The sequence below is a fragment of the Cupressus sempervirens genome, chromosome 6 (genome assembly GCF_028749045.1).
Source record: "Cupressus sempervirens isolate cs-2001-9-10 chromosome 6, ASM2874904v1, whole genome shotgun sequence".
Classification (NCBI taxonomy): domain Eukaryota; kingdom Viridiplantae; phylum Streptophyta; class Pinopsida; order Cupressales; family Cupressaceae; genus Cupressus; species Cupressus sempervirens.
The window spans coordinates 2,912,237-2,935,850 of NC_143123.1; the positions used below are offsets into that span (position 1 = coordinate 2,912,237).

Consider the following 23,614-nt stretch of genomic DNA (forward strand, 5'->3'; position numbering starts at 1 on the left):
GAAAGACAAGGAAATAGAATATGAAGAAGCTAAACTGGAAAGGATGAATTTAGGGGAGGAAGACCATTCAGTATTGAAAGCAACAACCTATAGATTTTTTTCTGGATTATAGGGATGTGTTCACATGGACGTATATAGACTTAAAAGGGGTGCCACCAAAATTATGCGTCCATTGAAAACCCCTCATACCTGGAGCAAGATCAATACACAAAAGACCCTATTGGATGAACAAGAACTATGTGGCTAAAGTGCATGAGGAGATCACTAAGTTGCTCGATGCAGGTATAATATTTAAAGTACAGACCCGTGAGTGGGTTTCACCTATAGTTATATCTTTGGAAAAGATGGGAACCAAATTTGGATAAGTGTGGATTTTAGATGTTAAATGCAATAACAATAAAAAATCTGTTCTTGCTTCCATTTACTGACAATATTCTGGAAGAAGTCTCTGGTCATGAAATGTACTTAATGGACTTTTTTTTTTGGATATTACCAAATTACCATAGCAGAAGAAGACCAACTGAAACCACGTTTAGTAGAAAACAAGGTGTATGCCTACACTAGGATGCCATTCGGACTATGCAACATACTTGCCACATTCCAAAGAATTATACTTTAACATTTTTGATTGAATGTTTGTAGGGAATTTTAAAGCTTTCTTGGATGAATAGTCAATTAACAGTGGGAAGGAGCACCACTTGAAAGCCATCAAAGAGTGCATGGAACAATGTCGGAGGGCAAGGCTGGCATTAAATCCTAAGAAATGCAAATTTATGGTACCTCAAGGTAGACTTCTGAGCCACATAGTATGTAAGGAAGGGTTGAAAACAAATCTTGACAAGAACAAAGTCATTCTTAATATGAAAGTGCCCTTAGATGTGACTGGTGTCAAATCATTCTTAGGGCATGTGGGATAGTATAGGAGGTTCATAAAAGGATTCGTAGAAGTGTCCCTACCTTTCGAAAAATTTAGGAAGGGAGAACGATTAATGTGGCAAAAGGAGTAGGAGGCTTTCCAAGAATTGAATACGAGATTGGTAGGAGTGCTAATTCTCATATACCCATACTGGAATAAGGAGTTTTACGTGCATGTGGATGCTTCAAACTATACAATAGGAGTCATATTGGCACAAATTGGACAGGATGGATTGGATCACCTAGTATACTTCGCAAGCCGACTACTTTCAAAGATTGAACAAAACTATAGTACAACAGAAAGAGAAGCATTAGGTATTGTTGATGCCATTCAAAAGTTTAGACATTACTTGTTGGCCATCTTGTTCACATTTTTTGTTGACTATCAAGCTCTAGTGTATTTGGTGAACAAGCCTATGATATAGGGGAGGGTAAGCCGAATACTGATACTCCTCTAGGAATCACCTTTAAAAGTACATTATGTGTAGGAAGGAGTCACGTAATCGGAGACTAGTTTTCTAGGATAAGATTAGGAGAACTTGTCAAAAAGGGAGTGAACACGGATTTTTTGGATCCACATCTTATCAAATAGCAGTACTACTGCATTGGTATGAAGGCATTGGCTAGTACCTATCAACTACTTTCCCCAAAGAGATGCTAGTTACAAAAAGGAGAAAGATTGCATTGAAAAGTAAGACATTCCAGCTTATCAATGCACTATTGTACAAAATAGGACCTGACGAAGTATTATGAAGAGGTGTGATGGAGGAGGAAATCCTAGGGGTGCTGAGGGAGCCTCATGAAGGAATGGTAGGAGGTTATATGGGACCTGAGCTACAGCTTCCAAAGTATTACTAGCAGGACTTTGGTGGCTTACACTTTATGTGGATGCTCGAGAGTGGGTTCTAAGTTGCGATACATGCCAAAGAGCAGGCAAGCCCCTTATAAGAGACCTTATACCACTCTTTCAATCATAGCCATAGGAGCTATTTGAAAGATGGGGGTTCGATTTTGTTTGGTCCTCTACCTGCTAGCATTGCACATAGATGTAAATAAGTAAGAGTGGCGACGAAGTACCTCACGAAATGGGTGGAGGTAAAGGCACTTCCTGACAGCACGACAATGAGTACTACAAAATTTCTCTATTAACAAATAATGACTCAGTTTGGCATACCTCTGCAGATTAAAAGCAATAGAGAAGTACACTTTGTGAATCAAGTAATCAGGACGATGAGAAGTGAGTTTAAGATCTTACATACTCTCTCTAGTACATACTACCCTTGGGCCAATGGACAAGCCGAAGCTACAAACAAAGTATTGGTAGCCATCTGTACAAGACATGTAGAGTAGAAAGAGAGGATTGGGAGGAAAGGCTTTTAACACTCTTGTGGGCGTACCAAACTACTTACAAGGCCACCGCTAGGTAAACCCCTTTTCACTTAATATACAGACAAGAGGCCATAACACTTGTGGAATATACAGTATTATGCCTGAGTTGCAGTAACACATAGATTGGGAGATATAGAAAGTCTAAAAGAAAGGCTTAATACCCTGGTAAAGTTGGATGAAAGGAGAATGATGACACAATGGCCTACGAAAGTAACACACAATAGAAGAAAGTTTTGGCAAGACAAGCATTTTTAAAGAGTAAATTTTCAACCTGGGCAATTAGTACTTAAATACAATGGTAAAAATGAGTTAAAGCCAAGAAAATTCAAGATACATTAGTTGGGACCATATAGAATAACAAAAGTAGGGACTAATGGAGCAATAAAGTTATCAACTCTTGACAACAATCCTCTAAAAGACTCTGTTAATGTGTCCAAGTTGTAACTTTATAAAGAGAGGACAAAGACTTTTCATATTTATTCCATAGAAATAAAAGAAGAGGAAAATCAATTGAACAAAATAAAAGGAAAAATAGGAAAAAGGGAAATGCAAAAAGAAAATACAATAAAAGACTTCGAAAAGGGAGGCAGGGTCTATAAGTTCAGTATAGAGGAGTACGAAAGAAAAGGAAACATCATAGGGAGCTGCCTAGAGGAAGAATCCGTACGCATAAAGGAAGTAGAAAGTACCAAGAGGAGAGAAGTTGTATGACCCACAATACCTATACAACAAAGAAAGAAAGGAACATCCGTACGGTCCAATCTGAGCACAAAGTCGTAGACTTCCATACGACATACAAATATTAGGTGTATGACTCATCTGATCTCTGTATGATTACAGGAATGGCGCACAATGGAGGGAGGCCAAATTGCCATACGAAGACAGGGGCAAGTACGTAGTAGAGAGAGCAATTAACATACAATGTACAAAAGATTCAGGAGGAGAGCGATTCTGTGCGAATCCTTGTGTACGTGCATACAATAGGGAGTGAGTAAACAAGGAGGAGTGGATCGTACACATTGAAATTGAGAGGGACTGTATGAAAAGGAAAAGTAGAACAGTTAGACATGTGGAGAAAAATGGTTGCGAGTAGAGGAACACAAGAGCCACTTGGGCACTTAAAAAGAATCACAAGATGGTGAAAACAAGCATAGGTAATCCAAGCAGAGGAACAATTATTGATTTAAGAAAAGAAAGGGGATTACAGGTGAGGAAAATGGTGTTTGCTACAAAGAAGGACAAAGGGAAGAGTACTGAAAAGATTACAACCGCTAATGTCACATTTGAAAGTGTGGCAGGAAGCAAATGCAGAATATGGTGGGAGAATGCAAAGGAAAATCATGTGCTGAAGGGGGCATTTTGCAAGGTAGAGGTAGATAAAATCATTTCTATTCCAAATTTTGATTTAAAAGAGATTGAGCTTGTGTTGAGAATAATGATTGTTGAATATTATAGGGAAGGGCAGAAAAATCAGTGATTCAATATTTTCAGAAAACCCTTACCATTTCGTATTGGGCAAAGGAGATAAACAAGGTATTGGGGATTCCTAACTGAGGGCAAGATCCAACAAAAACTCCAACCAAAATGACAATGGAGGAAAAGATGAAATGGTTGGGATTGATGTGCAGGAGCGATCTCATAGAGCAGGAGTGGGAAAGTATTCTAAGCAAGAACAATAGATAGGGACTGAAGAAAATATTTATAGCAAATGAGGAGTGGAGGTGCATCATGAACTTGGTGAAAAGAAAACTCATTGGTGGGAGCCGAACATCTGACATAGTCATTTGGATGTTGCCGATAGTGATTGGGCTGAATGTAGGGAGGGTTTACAATTGGGCTCTAACTTCTTTCAAAGTGATTAAGGGAGTTTTTGGAGTTGAAACATAAGGCAATTTACATGCCTCATCATGCAATAGCCTTGTTTTTAGAAGCATTTTGGACACAAGTGGCCTCCAAAACATAGGAAAACATTTGTACCAACAAATAGTGTAAAACCCTACAAGCTGACCATGGCATATAGGTTCCATGTGGATACATTTGGAGTAGGCAACAGAGGAGGAGAGCTAAGGAGGAAAAAACTGAGACACCAAATTATACAAGAGATTTCTTTTCAAACTTAGAGTACAGAGCAAGGTGAAGAGGATGAAATCTCGGATGAAGAAAAAGGAGTAAGCTCAGACGAATCATTGTCCTTGGACTACCATGAAGATGAATTTCGGCTAGGTCAAATCCAAGGCACACCTAGGGACATTGCATTCCTTTTGATGGAAGAGGGATCATTGCTAAGAGCTATACCATAGGAGGCTGAAATACACCCACAAGGCCATATGCAAACAAGTGGGCACATAGAGGGCATAAAGGAAATAGGTAGTATTGACATGGACGGAGTAGGTCGTACGAGTAGCAGCAAGGATGATGCCCAAAATTATGTTATGGAAGGAGACACAAGCCGTACGGTAGAAGCCACAAAAGGAGGACGTATGAAAGAGAGGGACTGCACGGTGCAACAAAGATAGTCGATACACTAAAAGAGAAAGGAGAAGGTTGTACGGTGGCGGGAGAAGACTGTATGGCTGGTGGTGATAGCCGTACACCCAAGGTGAAGAACAATGCATGAGGAGTGACCAGATAATTCCTCAATGGGGGGGCCAAAAGAATTTCATTCCCAATATTAGAGTTGGCTGCGATAGCAAATTTGGTCGCACTAGAACATATGAAACACACCAAAGTGGTAGATCTTTGGATGCATCAAAAGGCTCTCCATACTGTGAGGCTTAACATATTGGAGGGAATTGAGGTAGCTCAGCCGATTGCTTTGGTAGTAACTTTGGTAGGGAAGAAAGGAGTGCAGGGGACGCCCAATAGCAATGGGAAGCAAATGGAAGGGGTTGGAATCGAAAAATAAGTAACTTATGTTGAAGATAAAGTGTTAGATGAGGCTTATAGATTGCTGGAAAAGTTCGAGATGAGTGTGAAGGATGTGTCCCACCTTTACCGACCCTATTGGAGGTAGAAGAAGAAATTAGGATGGAAGAAATTTAGAGCGAGATACCTTCATTGGAGGAAAAAGTTGAAAAGCTCCTCAAAGGTTTACATGAGATGAAACAAACCATCAGGGAAATCATAAAGAAGGCTAAGGGACAAAATTTGGACACCATAGCTAGAGTAGCAGAGTCCCTTGCGAAATTTATGAAGGAAGATTATCATTAGACAAGAGCATATTCATGCAAAGTGGGACGAGGCATGGAGATGCAGCAAAAATATGGAAGGCTGGAAGTATCATACCTACAATTATGGACCAGCCACCTCTCATGCAATCACTTGCTTAGATGGTGGAGGTGTTTAGGGGGACATTCTTGGAACTCCAACAAGAAAAGGAGTGAACAAAGAAGATGAAAGAAGAGTGGGAATTGGAGAAAGCAGCCCATGCAAAGAAGTTGGCATCAATGGAAGAGGATAGGATGGAAGCCATGCGACTACAAGGGGTTTGAGCAAAGCAAATGGCAGCAGAACGAGATCTATGGCTTTTGTGACAACACATCCAGTTCAGGAACATCTTCGCACCCTACATCTTGAAATCTAGTTTCTTTTGGTTAATTGTTGGGTGGGGGGGGGGGAGAATAATATAGGGCATAATAAAACAATAATGTAATTAAAGATAGTAATGGGTTTGGGTAGTTAGGTAGCAAGGGGATGTGTATATTGGTCTCCCTAACCAATCGAGCACTAATTAAGAATATTGGAACGTGAATGATGTACTTCTTGTTTTTTGTTAATAAATAAAGAATACTATTTCCCTCGCAATATTGATTGACTATCTTTGGTAATAATTCCTTATATAGATAGTGGTAACGTTGGATTCATGTTTTGATAAACTATACTGTAACCATTCTACATAATTTTACTATAACCTATGTGGATTCTTCTTCACTTTTCTTTGAACTTGAGGCTACTTGATGGTGGCTTGCAACTATCATTCTCTTTTCGTTATCCTCAGCTAATCCTGGGATTTTACCTTGCATGTACTGACCATGAGTATATGCCTATCATTGGTCAATTGAAGTTGGTTCCTTCTCATAATGATGGCATCTCTTATATCATCACATATAAGCATTTCCAATCACAACATTATCAATGTCCAAAGATGCAATGACAACTTGAATTTTGAGTAAATGTACTTTGTCCAAGCAGCAAACTTGATTTTGCACTGCTAAGTTTTTATAATATTTGCACCCTTATTTAGCCAGCTTAATGGATATAGGTCAGGGTATTTTATATGCTTCCACTCCAGGCTCATGCACCAATTTTTCGAAGACAAATTTGCTCTGCGAATTCAAATTAGAAATTGGATTTACTTTATTGTATACTCGACTCTTAACGTGGAGGGGCTTTGTTCTCTCCATTTCAATCTGTTGTGCTTTGTCTGCAATTGCTGTTTTTTCTGATGACAATCATGTGCCCTGTCATCCACGTCGTGATTGTTCTGTGTCTCTAACTTTCTCCCACTTTTTACTATGACATTGGCCCCAAATTGAATTTTAACACACAGCAGTTCCCATTCAAATGAGCATCCAGTTTTATATTACAATGTGTACAATACACATTTGTCATGATCCTTATATTGCACCTATATTAAGAATTCAGTTGTATGGCTGGCAGGCTTTGTTGTTTCTCTTTGTGGTAATAATACCATGTGTTGTTTTTATCTGCAAACTAGAATTTGATTTGACATTCTTTTAATTTATACATGCTAAATTCCTCTAGTTACTTCAGTTAACTGTTCAAAATTTTAGCATCACATATGCCTTAATGCAATATAATGTCAACGTACCTTCATGAATGAAACCTCTCCATCCTATTGGTCATTCCCTTTACCTCATGATGTGGAATTCTACACATCATTTTGAGGGCTTGAGTTCACCTATCCATGTAATTTTTACTTCCTCAAATTGATAACCATTAATGACATTGATCTCAATATTAGGATTCTATCTTCTAAAGGCAACTGTATATTTTAATAGCTAAATTGAGGATGTATGGAAAATTGAAAATGGAGAAGAATAAAATTGATTCCTTTGTGTAAAATATCATTTTAAGCGATGGAGATAGTGTTTGCACTTTATGTTATAAATTTATGGTGTCCAAATTTTCTATTATGACCCTAGAACTCCATGTACTTGAGCTTTCACAAGTGTATGTTTGTAAGCTATTTTAGTCATCGTGGACATTGCTTACTCATTGGCTGATGCACTGGATTTGTCCACAATGGTTTCCTCTACATTTTTTAGTAAGCCTCTTGTCTTCTGTTGATGCTTCTTACTTCTTCAACACCACATTTAACAAATACATTTTAAGTGCAGGTGTCATAAGAGTGTTTTTCCAGAAGCATTTACTTATTTTACTACACAAAAGACTCTTTTGAAATGGGAATAACTATGTTCAGTCTGGTTAATAGGAATTTCAGTAGAAAGTGATTTTTCACAGCTGTCAGTACACTGACTTCTGCTAATGTCTACACAAAAACAGCTTAGTGACTGCAGGTTTCTAAATTTACCTCTAGAAGAAAATGTTTTATGAGACATAATATGAGAGTTAAGATAATGAAACCATAATGTTTTTTTTTTGTTGTGTGTTCCAGTTAGTTATTGTATAGAGTCTGATGAGCTCAACCTTATTCTAAAAAATTGTTTGCAGATTCAATGTTCTGTTTTGGTTGGTGGTTGCTGACTGACTTGTCTTTGTATTGTGGCAGTGACAAGTAATTTGATCTGGTTAAATGTTCCAATATCATTCATCATTATTGTATTACTTCGATACCTCTCCCTTGAGCTGGAAATTCATAGGAGTCCAGTGACTTCTGAACCATCATATCTTTCTCATCTCAAACAAAGGCAGTTGTCTCCTCATGATCCACTTCTCCTTCCTGCACGGGCCTCTATGAGATGGAGGAGGAAGGTTGATTCACCAGTTGTTCAAGCAGCAGTGGATGATTTTACCCAGAAGATTGTGCAAGAATTTGTTACAGATCTGTGGTACTCATCAATTACTCCCGACCATGAAGTTCCAGAGCAGATTAAATTTCTTATAAATGATGTGTTTGGGGAGATATCACAGAGGATTAAACGTATCAATCTGATTGATTTACTGACCAGGTAATCTGTTATTATCTTTGGTAGGTTCCACACTATTATATTCTAGTATAGGTGGGGGAAATTGACACTTAATTGAAATATTATTATCTTCCATATTCAGGGATGTGGTGGATTTGGTTGGGAGTCATATAGAACTCTTTAGGAAAAATCAAGCTTCCATTGGAAGAGATGTCATGCGTACTCTCTCATCTGAAGAAAGGGATGAAAGACTGAAACAATGTTTAGCTGCTACAAAGGAGTTGCACCCTGCTTTGATCTCTCCAGAGAATGAGTATAGGGTAAGAAGAGGACAGCCTTATGCACTGATTTTGAACTAGTTTTTGCATTTATTTTTTTTTCAATTGAACTGATTTTGTTGTAATGTACTTCTTCAGGTTCTTAGGCAGTTGATGGCTGGAGTAGTGGCTGTTGTGTTAAGACCTCAGGACGCTCAGTGTCCTCTTGTTCAATGCCTTGCCCGAGAACTTCTAGCCTGTGCTGTTATGCAGCCAGTTATGAATTTTGCAAGCCCAGGGTTAGCTTCGGATAATCTGTCACTTGTATGTTGCTTTTGGGATGTAAAATATAAAGCGCTGTTGATTATCTTGAAATCTATTATCATGTTTTAGATATGGTTGGAACCTAAGTGGTTGCAGCATTTTTTGTTTTTTGATTTTTCACTAGCTATCTTTCTTCATTAAAGGATTCCGAAAGCCATAACTTCTTAAATGCCACATTAATGTATTCTTTGTAATCTTTTATTAGATGCTGTAGTTCAGAATTAGTGTGTTTTATTTTTTTAACCTTCTCAGGTTTGTGAGGGTACTAGAACTCTTCTAGAAGATTTTGTGGGTAACAGCATTAAAGACCATTGAGAAGAGTTATCTAGCTTGGAGTTGCCAAGGTTTTTCTTACATCTAGTTTCTAAGTATTACCGATATCTTAACTTTAATCTTTTCTATGCTGCTGCTTATTGCACTGTTTATTTTCAATTCCTGGATAGAACGCAGGGGTGAGATTTTAATGATGTTTGAAAGGAAAAAAGTATTCATGTGCATATGGAGAAAGATATTGCGTTGGCTTATAAAAGCCCCAATATGTTTTCTAAGAGAATCCTGTTATGCCAATGATAGCAACAAATAATTGGATGAGAATACACACACACACACACAACATACGTGCGCGTGCGCACACACACACGTGTGTGTATATATGCATGCATGCATGTATATGTGTGTGTGTGTATATTACTACGATAATAGATAATCGTCTATTATCAGTTAATGGTAATCTATTGTAAATATCTAGTTAGCTTTAGTTATCTGTAGCTTTTTTCGCTTTCTCAGCTAGAATAGAATATTTCTATTCTTTATGATCGTTTCCTAAGGAAACATCGTTCCATTCTTTTGTATATAATGACCTCTCGGTCTCTACTAATAACAAGCAAATATTTTCCAATTACTTCGTAATATGGTATCAAAGCCAATACACTAAATTTTTTCGAAAAATAATTATAGTTTCTTGGTTGAAATTATTTGCCTTATATTTTTGAAATTATTTAAATGCATATTTGCTTCCAACTCCTTCTATAATCCAACTAGGGTTTCCGTTTTGAGAGATTTGAATTTACACAACTTTTGGTTTGGTTTTGCAACCCATTTCTATCCAGATCTCTTTGTTTTTCGTGCACATTTCTGCCATTTTTTGTGGTTTTTTTTGCAGCAGGGCCGTTTTTGATCTAATCCCTAATTTTCTGTACCGGATCAAAACAAATTAGATTCTTGGTGGGTTTTTTGAGATCTCAACTAGGGGGTTGTATGTTTTTTTGGGTGCCTCGATTTTTGAGCCAGCCGATCCAGAAAATGACAACATATTCTTTTTGTGTTTTTTGAGCTCTCTTCTAGGTCATCCTTCAAATATTCTAGGTCTTTTTTTTGCCTCAAAAAGCATGCCTTCATAGATACTGCACACTATTTCATTGGAAAATGTGCTATGGCATCTATGACTAATATTTTGCTCAAGGAAAATCATAAGTTTAACAGTTGCAATTATGGCACATGGAAATAGTGGATGCTAACCATCTTTGAATGTTGCGACAGTAGTAAGGTGGTTCTGGTTCATAACAGTCTTCTCAACAGAGGTCCTTTGCTCCAGCGTTAGAAGGCTTCGAGAAAAAAAAACATTCAATGCAACTATTGCCACAAGGATGGGCACATGAAGGTTGAATTTTGGAAGTCCTTAGCTGTCCTATCTAAGCAATCTGGTTTGCAACCCACTATGAATAGTGTCGAGCACCTTGAGCAAACAGATTCTGCCTTTTATACTTTTTGACAGCTTCATGCTTTGGAAGGTCCATTAGATGGACGTCAAGAGTGCTTTCCTGAATAGTGATCTCCATTAAGAGGTCTACATGACACAGCCTCTGGGTTTCAAGGTTGTTGGTAAAGATCACCAGGTTCTCAGATTGGTAAAAGCTCTCTATGGCTTGAAGCTGGCCTCTTGGGCATGGTACATAAAAATTGATAAGTACTTTAGTGATCAATGCTTCCAGAGGAGTTCTTTAAACTCAAATTTGTGCATCAAGACTACTGACAGTGTCATCATCCTTAAGGTTATTTATGTAGATGATTTGATCATCACTAGCAGTTCGGCATCTTTGATTCAGGGAATCAAACATAATTAATGCCAGTCTTTTGATATGACTGATCTTGGGCTCATGCATTATTGCCTAGGTGTTGAAGTTTGGCAACAGTCTTTTGGTTTATTCATCTCTTAGTCCAAATATGCTAGGGCTCTGTTAGACAAATTCTGTATGTAGGATTGGAAGCTTGCATCTACACCAATGGAGAAAGGTCCCAAGTTATTCGCAAAGTCTGATTCTCCTTCCGTTGATGATACTACATACAGGCAACTGGTAGGCAACCTCATCTACCTCTCTACTACTAGGCCCGATATCAGCTTCGCATTCAGCTATATCTCATGCTTTATGACAGCTCCGAAGGCTGATCATTGGATGGTAGCAAAACACGTGCTTCGTTATGTGAAGGGCACTTCCCATTATGGACTTTTGTACTCTCAAAGTTCTAATCCTAAACTCAGTGGGTTTACAGATTCAGATTGGGCAGGCTCTGTTGATGATAAAAGTCAACTTTTAGATATGTGTTCAGTTTGGGATCTGGTATAGTCACATGGACTAGTAAGAAGCAACAGGCAATTTCTTTCTCCTCTATAGAGGGATTGTTAAGGCAAGATGTGAAGTTGTTTGACTTCATCGGATGCTTGGGGATATGTAGATGTCACTAGCAGGACCAACTACTCTGTTTTTTGATAACAAAGGTGTTATCAAGTTAGCATGGAATCCAGTCTTCCATGAACGAACCAAGCATGTGGATGTTCACTATCATTACATACGTCAATTGGTTGAAGACGAGACAATAGATTTGTAGTATGTTCCTACCACAGATCAGATTGCAGACATTCTCACCAAGCCTCTTGTCTTGATAAGTTTGTCAAGTTTGGGGGACAACTTGGTGTTCTAGATAGATTAACCATTAAGGGAGGGTATTACGATAATAGATAATCATCTATTATTAGTTAATGGTATTCTATTGTAAATATCTAGTTAGCTTTAGTTAGTTGTAGCTTTTTTTGCTTTCTTAGCTAGAATAGAATGTTTTTATTCTTTACGATCATTTCCTAAGGAAATGTTACATCCCAATTTTTGACCTAATTTAAAATATAGCCGTTGTGGTTCACATGAAGTCAGTTGATAGTTAAATTTGTTATAATCCTGCGAAATGGTTAGTCGTTATAATTTCATGTGAAGATAACACGTTAGTTGATTATTTATCACAAATTCATGGAATTGAATAGGCGGTTAGCCGTTATGATTATTTATGATGTTATGATAATATGATTTAACTGTGAAGAATTTCCTTGTACGAAGCACGTCGAAGGGGTAGAAGTATTGTTAGAAAAGAATTGGGCATAAGAGCATCACCATCATTGGGCAAATGGGTATGAATCGCAAATCACCATGGTTGAGGACTTAGTGACTTGAACATCAGGATACAATCGATGAAACCGCATGAGCTATTAAATAAATAATTTAAAACATAAAATAATTTAATTAAAATATAAAACGTACTTCAAAGGATTTTAAATGAGCTTTCACCATATTAGTATAATATATATGTATATGCGTACATATAGATATAAAAATGAAGGACACCATTATATTATAATAATTTAATGAAATGATGTCACCTCATTAATATATTTACATGTATATATAAATATAAAATTATAATAGTATTCAAATTATAATAATATTCAACATATAATAATATTTGAATTATAATCTTCCATCTCTATTCTTTCCATTTTTAATATTCTTTGCTTTTAACCAATCAACACTTGGCATGATAAATTGACAATAATCTTTTATGTTTCAGAAGCCAAGAATTCACGGCTAGTTCTTTATAATGGACGCCGTGAGTAGAGTCAGGCATATACACCCCGCACAATCGGCTACCTTCCCTTGCTATGTTTTTTCCTTTACTCTCTCCGCCACCCTTAGCACCCAACTTCACATATTTTCTTGTGCCGAGATCCTTTTTATTTCAGTCTATACTTCCAAACTCAAGCAACCTCTCTGCCGTATGTGCTCAGCTCGTTTGAGGATTACAATATTATGCACTTTGGATATGTCTGCAACATCTGAAGAAGGGCAGATGTCCAATCGATTGCAAGGCTTTAGACCTATTAAGATTCTACATCAGGTCATATGATGTTATTTCAATATCATTTTATTGCTTTCCATAATAGCCAGTTAGTCTCATAACTCTTTTTTTCCCAGATTTATTTCAAGTTACAATATGAGTTTTGCTGCATACTCCATGTATTTTGTTATCATTCCTCTTCTTTAAACTTTCATAATAAATTAGATGCAACCTTTATGAAACGTTTTCCAAATGCAATAAAGTTTGGAATGAAATGTACTATCCAATAATATTTTCAATTAGTCTCAAGAACATAAACTTTTAGATCACAGTTTGTGATAAGTATACGAAGTAGTGAATCCCTCTAGAATTTATGCATAGAGCAGATTGCTCAGGAATTCCAAACACTTGGGACTCACCCGACTGTATAGCCAAGGAAAAGGGCAAAGAGGTGAGAGAAAGGAATCTGCAATAACTTGAAACAGTATCAATTATGACATAATAATGTTTATCATTTTAAAAAGGGATCATTTAATAGCTCATGCATGATAATGTTTATTGTATTCTCCTGTTGTCGAGGTGAGTGGTGCGATTAGGTACTAGGATGCTTAGGGGATGACAAGATGTTCCATATCTTTTCTGGGTAGGGAGGGCCTTTCTCATTAGAGATTGTGTGAGGATAAGTTGTGGTTCGAGGTTGGGTGGTTAAACCCCTGACAATATTTCACCTCTCCATAAGTTGTCGGACGTACAACAGACAAAGATAAGCTATGCATTCAAACATTTGTCGGAAACAGGTATTTTTACTTTATGATGTATATTCAAGTAAAAGGTAAGATTAAGATTAATTGAGTTGTATCATCGTTATAGTTATTTCTTAAAATGAAAGCAATTCTTATCGTTAATGTAATTGGCAACCAGTTAGATCGGTTGATCTTCAAACTGAATATGGAATATATCTATAGGATTGTTATTTCAGTTTTTCATATCTAAGAATAATGATTATGAATATATCTTCTAATCTTATGTTAATGCCATAGTTTAGCAAATCGGAAGGAAGGGAATGATACAGTGGTATTTGAAGCCCTAAATGATATAGTGGTATCCGAAACCCTAAGTGATACAGTGGTATCTGATGCCCTAAATGATTCAATGGTAATCGATGCCCTAATTGATATAGTGGTATTTGAAGCCATAAGTGATACAATGGTATCTGATGCCCTAAATGATCCAATGGTAATCGATGCCCTAATTGATATAGTGGTTTTTAATGGCAATCGTCATTTGATTTTGATATAGCAATATTGAATGGTAGTTGTCATTAGATATTGTTATAGTGGTATTTGTGGACTAACCTGGATGGTTGTAGAAGCATCCCTAGATTGATTTCGGTCTCGAATTCCATGGTATGTAGATTTTAATTTTCATAATAAATTCATTGATGGTGTTTTAAATTCTTAAGTTAAGAAATTTTGTTTAACTGATTTTAACCGTTAATCTCATTCATGTGAACGTAATTGATTTAACTGTCTTCTTATGAAAATGAAGTAATAACTGTATTTCTTAGATATGTTAGTTGTTAATTAAGACCAAGGAAAAGTGGTTGTTGCAAGAAACATCGTTCCATTCTTTTGTATATAATGACCTCTTATTCTCTGTTAATAACAAGCAAATATTTTCGAATTACTTCGTTATATATATATATATATATATATATATATATATATATATATATATATATATATATATATATATATATATATATATATATATATAAAATGAACATTTGTTTAGTCTATATATATATATATATATATATATATATATATATATATAAAATGAACATTTGTTTAGTCTATATATATATATATATATATATATATATATATATATATATATATAATGAACATTTGTTTAGTCTAACCGAACTGTTGATATGTCTAAAGAAATGATTGTTTTGTTAGATACTATTGAAGCTTTGCATTTTCTTTCCTTAAATTCTGATCAAGACAACAGTCTACTATGCTACACATGAAGGGATTTTCACAGAAGTCAACTTCTATCTGTATGAACTCTGCTAAGTTGATTTATGCTAAGAGCCATAAAAATTGTATCGCACAGACAGTTCTGTCTATCTGCTGATCTCATTGCCTGCATTTTTCAGTAGATATAAATGTCACTACCTTTCTTCCATGCTCCATAAACATAGGCAAACGTCATGGCATGACAAATTGTTTCGAAGATATGAGTTTGGTTTTATAGAAATGTGTGTACAGTGTGTGTTTCAATGGTGTGTTTGTTTGCCCTAGCTGTTGTTACCAAACATTATTAGTTTGAGAGATGATAAGTGATTGGATTTTAAGTTTTTCTCATTAAGAGCTCTGCTATGGGATTTTTATATAAGGACTTTTTCTGAGAGGATTTTGGATATTTGTTGCAGAGATTGCAGCTTTTGCAAGCATACTAATCTAGGAAATTCACAAGCAAGCAAGAAAGAAAATACATTAATGTCAACAGGGGATTAAAATAGGTAAATGCAACTCAAAAATAGGCTACTAGCATTAGAAAATACTAGATCAAGGAAAGTAACTAAATACAAGTTACTTAAAGAGAGGGATCTCCAAATCAGTAAAACCCCAAAAAGTGAAAATATAAGTATGAGAACAAATAGTTCTTTGAGGGGAAGTCCGTAGGGAAACATGGGAATGAAAAAAAGAGATTAGAGCAAGAAACCAACTATCTTACATGTCTGCAATGAATTTGGGTCAGGAGAATCAGCGACATCATCATCCATCACTGCAATAGGGCTAGTGTGGGATCGAATAACTCGTAGGAAAATGTCTGCAAGAAAGGGACTTAGGTTGGACAAACTTAAAAGGACAGAAAGAAATAAATATTTTTAATGTCCACAAGTGACCAAAATAGGTCAATGGGTCTGGGAAAATCAACTAGATTCTATAACAAGAGGGAGCTGAAAAGAGGCTTCAAAGAAGCTATAGGCTAAAAGACATTGGAAAGAAAAACAAAACATAAAGATAATTTGATGAACAAAAGAACCCTGGTCTTGTTAGATGGCAGAGAACCCAGGAAGCCAAGAAGATGACCTGAATTAGTCTTCAAATAGTTTAAAATTCCAAGAGAGAGGACTCATTGTCACAAACGATACAACCAAGGAGGCTAGAATATCAAGTGAGCTAGGTGTAATCTCCATCATTAGAAGACAAGTCTATACCCTCACCAATATCAATGGAGGTGGTGATATAAAGTCTAATGGTTTTCTCTTTAAATGACTCGGGTAAAAAGAGCTAAGTTGGATGGTCTTGGGGAGTGTCTAGAGTATTATATAGAAACTTTGTTTGGATCTTGCCTGACACTAATGTTTGAAGACTTCACACCCAAACATTGTTAGAGTCGGGAAAGACATTTTGGATGTGGGAAAGAGATTAGTGATAGGTGCTTGAATAAGAGACATCAATTGATATTTAGACACAACAACGTGGTGCCTAGGGCAAGAGAGGTGGGGTACTCTAGTCTAAGTGTTAGCAAAGGTAGCATGGGTAGAAGTTGTTGTTTCATTTTTTGTCATCAACTATGTGAATATTTGTGCTTTCTCAAGGTCATTGAATGCCACCTATATGTGCAATAGGAAAAATAATGAGGTGATCAACTTGGTGGCTATAGTGGTGCCTTACAAGGTCTTGTGCTTGAGAGTGATAAAATCCTTCAAGAAAAGAGCCAAGCTTTCATTTAGGTAGTGAAATGAAGTTGGTTGTGTGCCTTTTGTCTATATAAAATATGGTATGTCTTCTCCTATCTTGTACTAAATGGGCAATTAAAAGGAGGTAGCAAAATTGGTGGATAGTGGTCTCACATGTAGTGTGATAGTTTGTCTTAATTTTAAGCTAGTGGGGAGTGGAACACACTCTTAGTCGCTCAAAGGGGATTTTCAACCCACATGGCTAATGCTATTAAATTAGTTATGTCAAATGATGTTGCCACCCATGATTTGCAAGAAATGATTAATGTAGAAAGGGAACTTGGGATTGCGAGACTAATGAGGATATGGCCAAGTGAACTAGAATTTTTTCTGATAGAGATAATCTTTTTGATAATTCATATGATAACCACCTTTGAGGAAGGTGAAAGGCAAGGAGGGGTGTCTAAGGAATAATGAAAGTGAGGGATCTGATCAGTAAAGATTTTGATGGATTAAAAGTGTGAATTTGGCTTAACAACATTGTTGACATCTAGGTGGACCAAAAGCAGCAGTCCTCTCAAATGAACAAAGAGCCAAGTAGTTCTATCTTATATGCCGAGTAGTGTAGTTATGAAAAGCTGTATATCTTTGAAAGTGGCAAATGAGTTTGAGAAGACAATGGAACTGTAGGGGACAGGCACGAAACTTGGGTTGGACACACAATTGGGCTGCTTGCTGCATCAAATCATATGTTGCAACACAAGGGTTTGGATCCCCATTATTGGGCCTAGGTGATTATCTACAAGCTAGGACCCCAAGCTTCAAAATCTAAAAACTATTGATCTAATAACTACATCAAAGTGGTACATCTTTCAAGGTATATCATGTAAATGCATTTGGAAATATTGTTGCTTTAGGAAAAAGCGATGCATAACCCTTGCAAATGTGTGATTTAGATGAAGGCCTTAAATTGAAGGGATGTCGAAGAAGCTAAATACCCAAGCAGATATAGAACGATCTCATCTCGATTATCCCCCCTTCATAAGAGAGTTGGAAATTGCAAAGTGTGTCCTTGTTAGTGTTGATCATAACATTAGTTTCACCAAGGTTCATTTTATCTCTTTAAGCTTGCAAAATGAAGTTAGAACATCATGTTGCCTTTGCAAGCTCTTGGGTGAGAGAGGGAGGAGCATGGCATCACCAAAATAATAATCAAGAAATGAAAGCATGTTAGAAGGATTGCTGACTATGATTAGGAATTGATATGGAGATATTATCCACAACAAGCCAAATTTTGATATTGCTATCAGGATTCAATTGTGTGGTTTTTGAGTCAAACTCATTGATCCATGTTTCACAAGTAGTGTTTCACAAGAACCCATCTCTTAGGAGAAGGAATGGGATGGATGACCTCGCAGGAAAGCCCAGTGCTTCACCTCTATAAGCGTCTCCTAGATACAATAAGTGTTTCATTCATTCTCATTAGAGACGAGGTTTTGTGGACCACTACTCATGAAACATGGGTGAATTGAGTTTGACTCAAAAACGTCAAAGGTGAATTTGATAGAAATATCACAATGATTAGATATTTTGTACATGATGAGATTTATAGATTGAGTGTTTGTTCTCGCTTTTGCTTGTAAAGATTATAGTCTCATTCAGATTGAAGTTATCAGACTATTACTATAGTTATATATATGTAATTGAGAAATTATATATATATATATATATATATATATATAGAGAGAGAGAGAGAGAGAGAGAGAGAGAGAGAGAGAGAGAGAGAGAGAGAGAGAGAGAGAGAGAGAGAGAGGATATTCACTAAGATACATATATATGGATATAATTAATATATATATATATATATAGAGAGAGAGAGAGAGAGAGAGAGAGAGAGAGAGAGAGAGAGAGAGAGGATATTCACTAAGATACATATATATGGATTAAATTAATTATAATAATTCCGATGGAATCACATCTTTACTGAACAAAGTAAATGACTAACTGATAGTTATGGATCGGTGTCTATGAATATACTAAGTCAAGCCCACAGAGGGCCATGACTCTCTTTGTGGCATATGCCACGGGAGAGTCATGTCCCTTTGTGGACATTGACTACTTGTGTATATATCTACCAATGCTAGTAGTGATTGAAACGATCAATATCAATAACTAGGGCATAGTGATTATTGCAGTCACCCGATACAAGTCATCATCATATATCATATTCTGATCTGAACATTGAACATTACTGTTTAACTATAATATCTATAGATATACAATTATCCAAGTCTAATATATGTAAGTGCATTGATTTTCTCTATAAAGATCTGATTTCTTTATGATGGTATCAGAGCCTCGTTAGAGGAAAATCATTGGAAACAAATCAATATAAGATTTTTTTCTTATCATATCAGTCAAAGTAAATTAAGACTAAGATGGTGAACGGGATCAAAGTAGAAGATAGACTGTAAGGGGCTGGAAACTTCTCTTCATGGAAAATACAGATTATAGCCTTACTTGAAGAACTTGAGCTAGAATCCTTCATAGAAGAAGATCTAAAGATGCTTGAAGAAGAACTTGAATGGACAACTTGGAACAGACAAAACAAAAAAGCCAAGAAAATTATAATCAATGCTGTTAGAGATCATATCCTCCCTTCAATAGCAAGATTGAAAGCAACTTATGAATTATTTAAAACTATAAATGATACATTTGAAATAAACAATGTAAGCAAAATACTTACATCAAAGCAGCAACTCATGAATATAAAAATAAACAAAGGAGAGGCAATAACAACTTATTTTTTTAAGGATAAGGATCAACTTGCCACCATTGGAAACAATGTAGATGACTTAGAACTTTTACTAATTGCTCTAAGAGGACTACCTATATCATGGGAATCATTCATTCAATGAGTAAGTCACCCTTCACTTCCAAAATTTGATCAACTAAATAGCGAATGCACTCAAGAGGAGTTATGACTAATATCAAGAGGAATCTGGACAAATAAGGAAGGAGAGATCCAAGCACTACATACAAACTCTAGAAACAAAGGAAAGAAGAGGAAGTTCAAACCAAACAGAGGAAATAACTCTCAAAATCACAAGGAAAGAGATCTATCCAAAGGACAGTGCTATCGATGTGATAAGTTTGGTCACATTCGAAGATTTTGTCTAGAAAGGAAGGAAAATCAAGCTACCCTAGTTGAGTCTCATGAAGTGGAAAATCCTCTATTCTATTTAGTCTTGTCAAGTGAATTAAACACTAGTAATAATACTTGGATAATAGATAGTGGAGCTTCAAGACATATAACTGGATTTAGAAATTAGTTTGAAACATTCAGAGAGTATTGCACAGAACAAGTCACAATTGGAGATAATTCTACTTATCCAGTAAAAGGAATTGGGACTTGCTTCTTACAAATAAAAACAGGAGGAACTCTTCAATTAAAAGATGTGCTATTTGTACATGGGATAAAAAGGAATCTAATCTCCGTTTTGGGTTGAGCCGATCAAGGATATTGTGTCACCTTCAATGAGGATAAAGTGTTACTATGGCCTACAAACTCTAACATAAAGAACACCATTAGTATAGGATCAAGAGATGGAATCCTGTACAAATTTAGTATTAAAGCAAAATGACAAGTGCTGAATCATGAAGTACCTAAATCAAATGAACTTTGGCATAGAAGATTAGGGCACCTTGGCTTTAGTGCCCTTCCTATCATAGGAAAAATCACTACTATCATAGGAAAAATCACTACAGGCATACCTAATCTCAAATCTGATTACATTAGTATTTGTAAAGGGTGTGCCCTAGGAAAAAATTAAAAAGGATATTTTCCGTTAAGTAAACACAAGTCTAAAATTGCACTAGAACTTGTTCACACCGATTTGTGTGGACCCATGCCGACACCCTCACTAGGGGGATTGTTGTACTTTGTGACTCATTGATGATTACTCTAGAAAAACGTGGATATACTGTCTAAAACTTAAAGAATCTAATGAAGTTTTACAAAAAATCAAAGAATTTAAAGCCTTAGTGGAAAATCACACTGGAAAGAAATAAAAAACATTAAGATCAGAAAATGGAGGTGAATACACATCTGACATCTTCAAAGAATTCTGTATTTCTATTGGGATTAAGAGGGAGACTATAGTACCTTGTAATCCTCAACAAAATGCGGTTGTAGAAAGAAAAAATAGAACTATTATTGAAGCAGCAAAAGCTATGATCAAAATCTCCCAATGTCTTTTTTGGGCCGAAGCAACAAGTACACCAGTATACATTCAAAACAGAAGTCCTCATGTAACATTAAAAAATCTAACTCTCGAAGAAGCCTTCACAGGGAACAAACCATATCTTAGTCATTTGAGAATTTTTGGTTGTCCAGTCTACATTCACATTCCCAAAGAGAAGGTTTTAATTAGAACCGTCTAGAAAGAAAGGCATATTCGTTGGCTACAGTGAAACAACTAAGGGATACCGAGTATATATTCCAAGACAAAAGTCTGTTAAAATCAATAGGGATGTTAAGTTTGACAAAGATATCGCCTTCAAAACATCTTTAAACAAAGAAGACGAGGAAATTGAGAATTAGAGGGAGTTCATCGTAGAAGATGATTATAATATTGATAATCAGAGGGAGAACACTATGAATATAATTCAATTGGAAATCTGAGGGAGAGTTTTTTTCGAAGAACGAGACATAATTGCATCTAATGCTGAAAATGATGAAGTTTTAAATCAAAAGAAAAGACCACTGTGGGCCAAGAAAATGATTGAAGAGAACAATGTAGAACCAGATGAGATTTCTAGAGAAAATAAGAAAACAAGAAATAAAAAATGCTATGTCGCCTTAATAATATAACTCACAAAAACAGAACCATCTAATGTTGAGGAGGCTTTAAAATGTCAAGCATGGAAAGATGCAATTGTAGAGGAATATCAATCCATTTTAAAAAATGATGTCTGGGATATTGTCCCTAGACCTAAAGACAAATCAGTTGTATCCTCAAAATGGCTGTTTAAAATCAAGTATGCACTTGACGAAAGCATTGAAAAACACAAAGCCATATTTGTTACAAGGGGTTTTTCTCAATAGGTCGGAATTGATTATGAAGAAACATTTGCTCTAGTTGTATGTTACACCTCAGTAAGAACGATAATTGCCATTGCTGCATCCAAAGGATGGAAAATACATCAAATGGATGTAAAGACAGCCTTCTTGAACATTATCATTGAAGAGGAAGTATATATAGAACAACCTGAAGGGTTTACCATACATGACGGGGCAGGCAGTTCTATTGATTGTAAGAGTACTACGGGATGCTGTTTAAGTCCTGAATTAGCCATGATATCTTGGTTCAATAGAAAACAATCAGCAGTTGCTCAGAGCTCCATTGAAGCTGAATATATGGCTGCCTCTATGGGAGCACGTGAAGTAGTATGGCTAAAGAAACTTTATATGGACTATTTGGAAAACCACCAAAGCCCACCATAATCCACTGTGACAATCAAAGCTGTATTCAATTATCAGTTAATCCAGTTTTCCATAATAGGTCCAAGCACATAGAGATGGTTGACATAGATGTTATCAAGTTGATTTACATTAGCACTAAAGAACATAAATGCAGACATTCTCACTTAGCCTCTTGCAATGTTGAAAATTGAATACTTCAGAAACAAAATTGGTATGATTAAACTGTAACTCGAGATTAGAATTTCATATTATGTAATTTATTGATGAATATTTAAATAAAATCAATATCGCAATATTGTGGATGTGTTGTGGCATGAAAGATGACAATTTGTTTATGTGGATATGGATGCTATTGTAAGGTGACGATCTTATCAATAGCTTGACCTGTTATAATGTGTCACTAAATTGATTGAAACACTTGATGACAGATGTATCAAGATTGACTACATTATGTTGAAGTCTTGGATTGTGTGGGATATCTTGACATAAGTGTTATCACTGGATCTAGGTTCGAACTAGTCTTGAATTGTGATAACGTTTGTATCTTAATTGTGATGGATCGAAGACTTCATTATCTTAATCATCTAAAATTGATACTAGTGCATTTCTGAGTTGAATGATTTCAATCCTCCTCCTAAGAGGGAGAGTTAAGATTATAGTCTCATTTGGATTGAAGTTATCAGATTATTACTATAGTTATACATATATGTAATTGAGAAATAATATAAATATACATACATACATATGTGTGTGTGTGTATTGATATTCACTAACATACATATATATGGATTAAATTAATTATAATAATTGTGATGGAATTGCATCTTTACTAAACAAAGTAAATGACTAACCGATAGTTATGGATCGTTGTCTATGAATATACTAAGTCAAGCCCACCCTCCGTGGACATTGACTACTTGTGTATATATCTACCAATGCTATCGGTGACTGAAATGATCAATATCAATAACCAGGGCATAGTGATTATTGCAGTCACCTGATACAAGTCATCATCATATATCATATTCTGATCTGAACATTGAACATTACAGTTTAACTGTAATATCTATAGACATACAATTATCCAAGTCCGATATATATAAGTGCATTGATTTTCTCTATAAAGATCCGATTTCTTTATCATTGCTGATGCCAGTTAAGGATAATAGTTAAATTGATAGAGAAGAATACTGAACTCCTTTGAAGTATTTAAAATTTTGAAGTCCGGACATATATGATAGTTGAGTTACCATATTCATGCTTGTGGAGTATGGTC

At 35.9% G+C, this 23,614-nt stretch overlaps 1 protein-coding gene across 4 annotated transcripts in view; it reads left to right on the forward strand.

Moving 5' to 3' along the window:
* Positions 1 to 23,614, forward strand: part of LOC149550689 (phox domain-containing protein) — a 120,663-nt gene that overhangs the window by 24,955 nt on the left and 72,094 nt on the right. For all 4 annotated transcript variants that reach the window (XM_089786248.1, XM_089786251.1, XM_089786249.1 and 1 more), the window contains exons 2-4: positions 8,057 to 8,456; positions 8,557 to 8,734; positions 8,831 to 8,970. In XM_089786248.1, the coding sequence (XP_089642374.1) occupies positions 8,057 to 8,456; positions 8,557 to 8,734; positions 8,831 to 8,970 (718 nt within the window). The remainder of the gene's footprint in view (positions 1 to 8,056; positions 8,457 to 8,556; positions 8,735 to 8,830; positions 8,971 to 23,614) is intronic.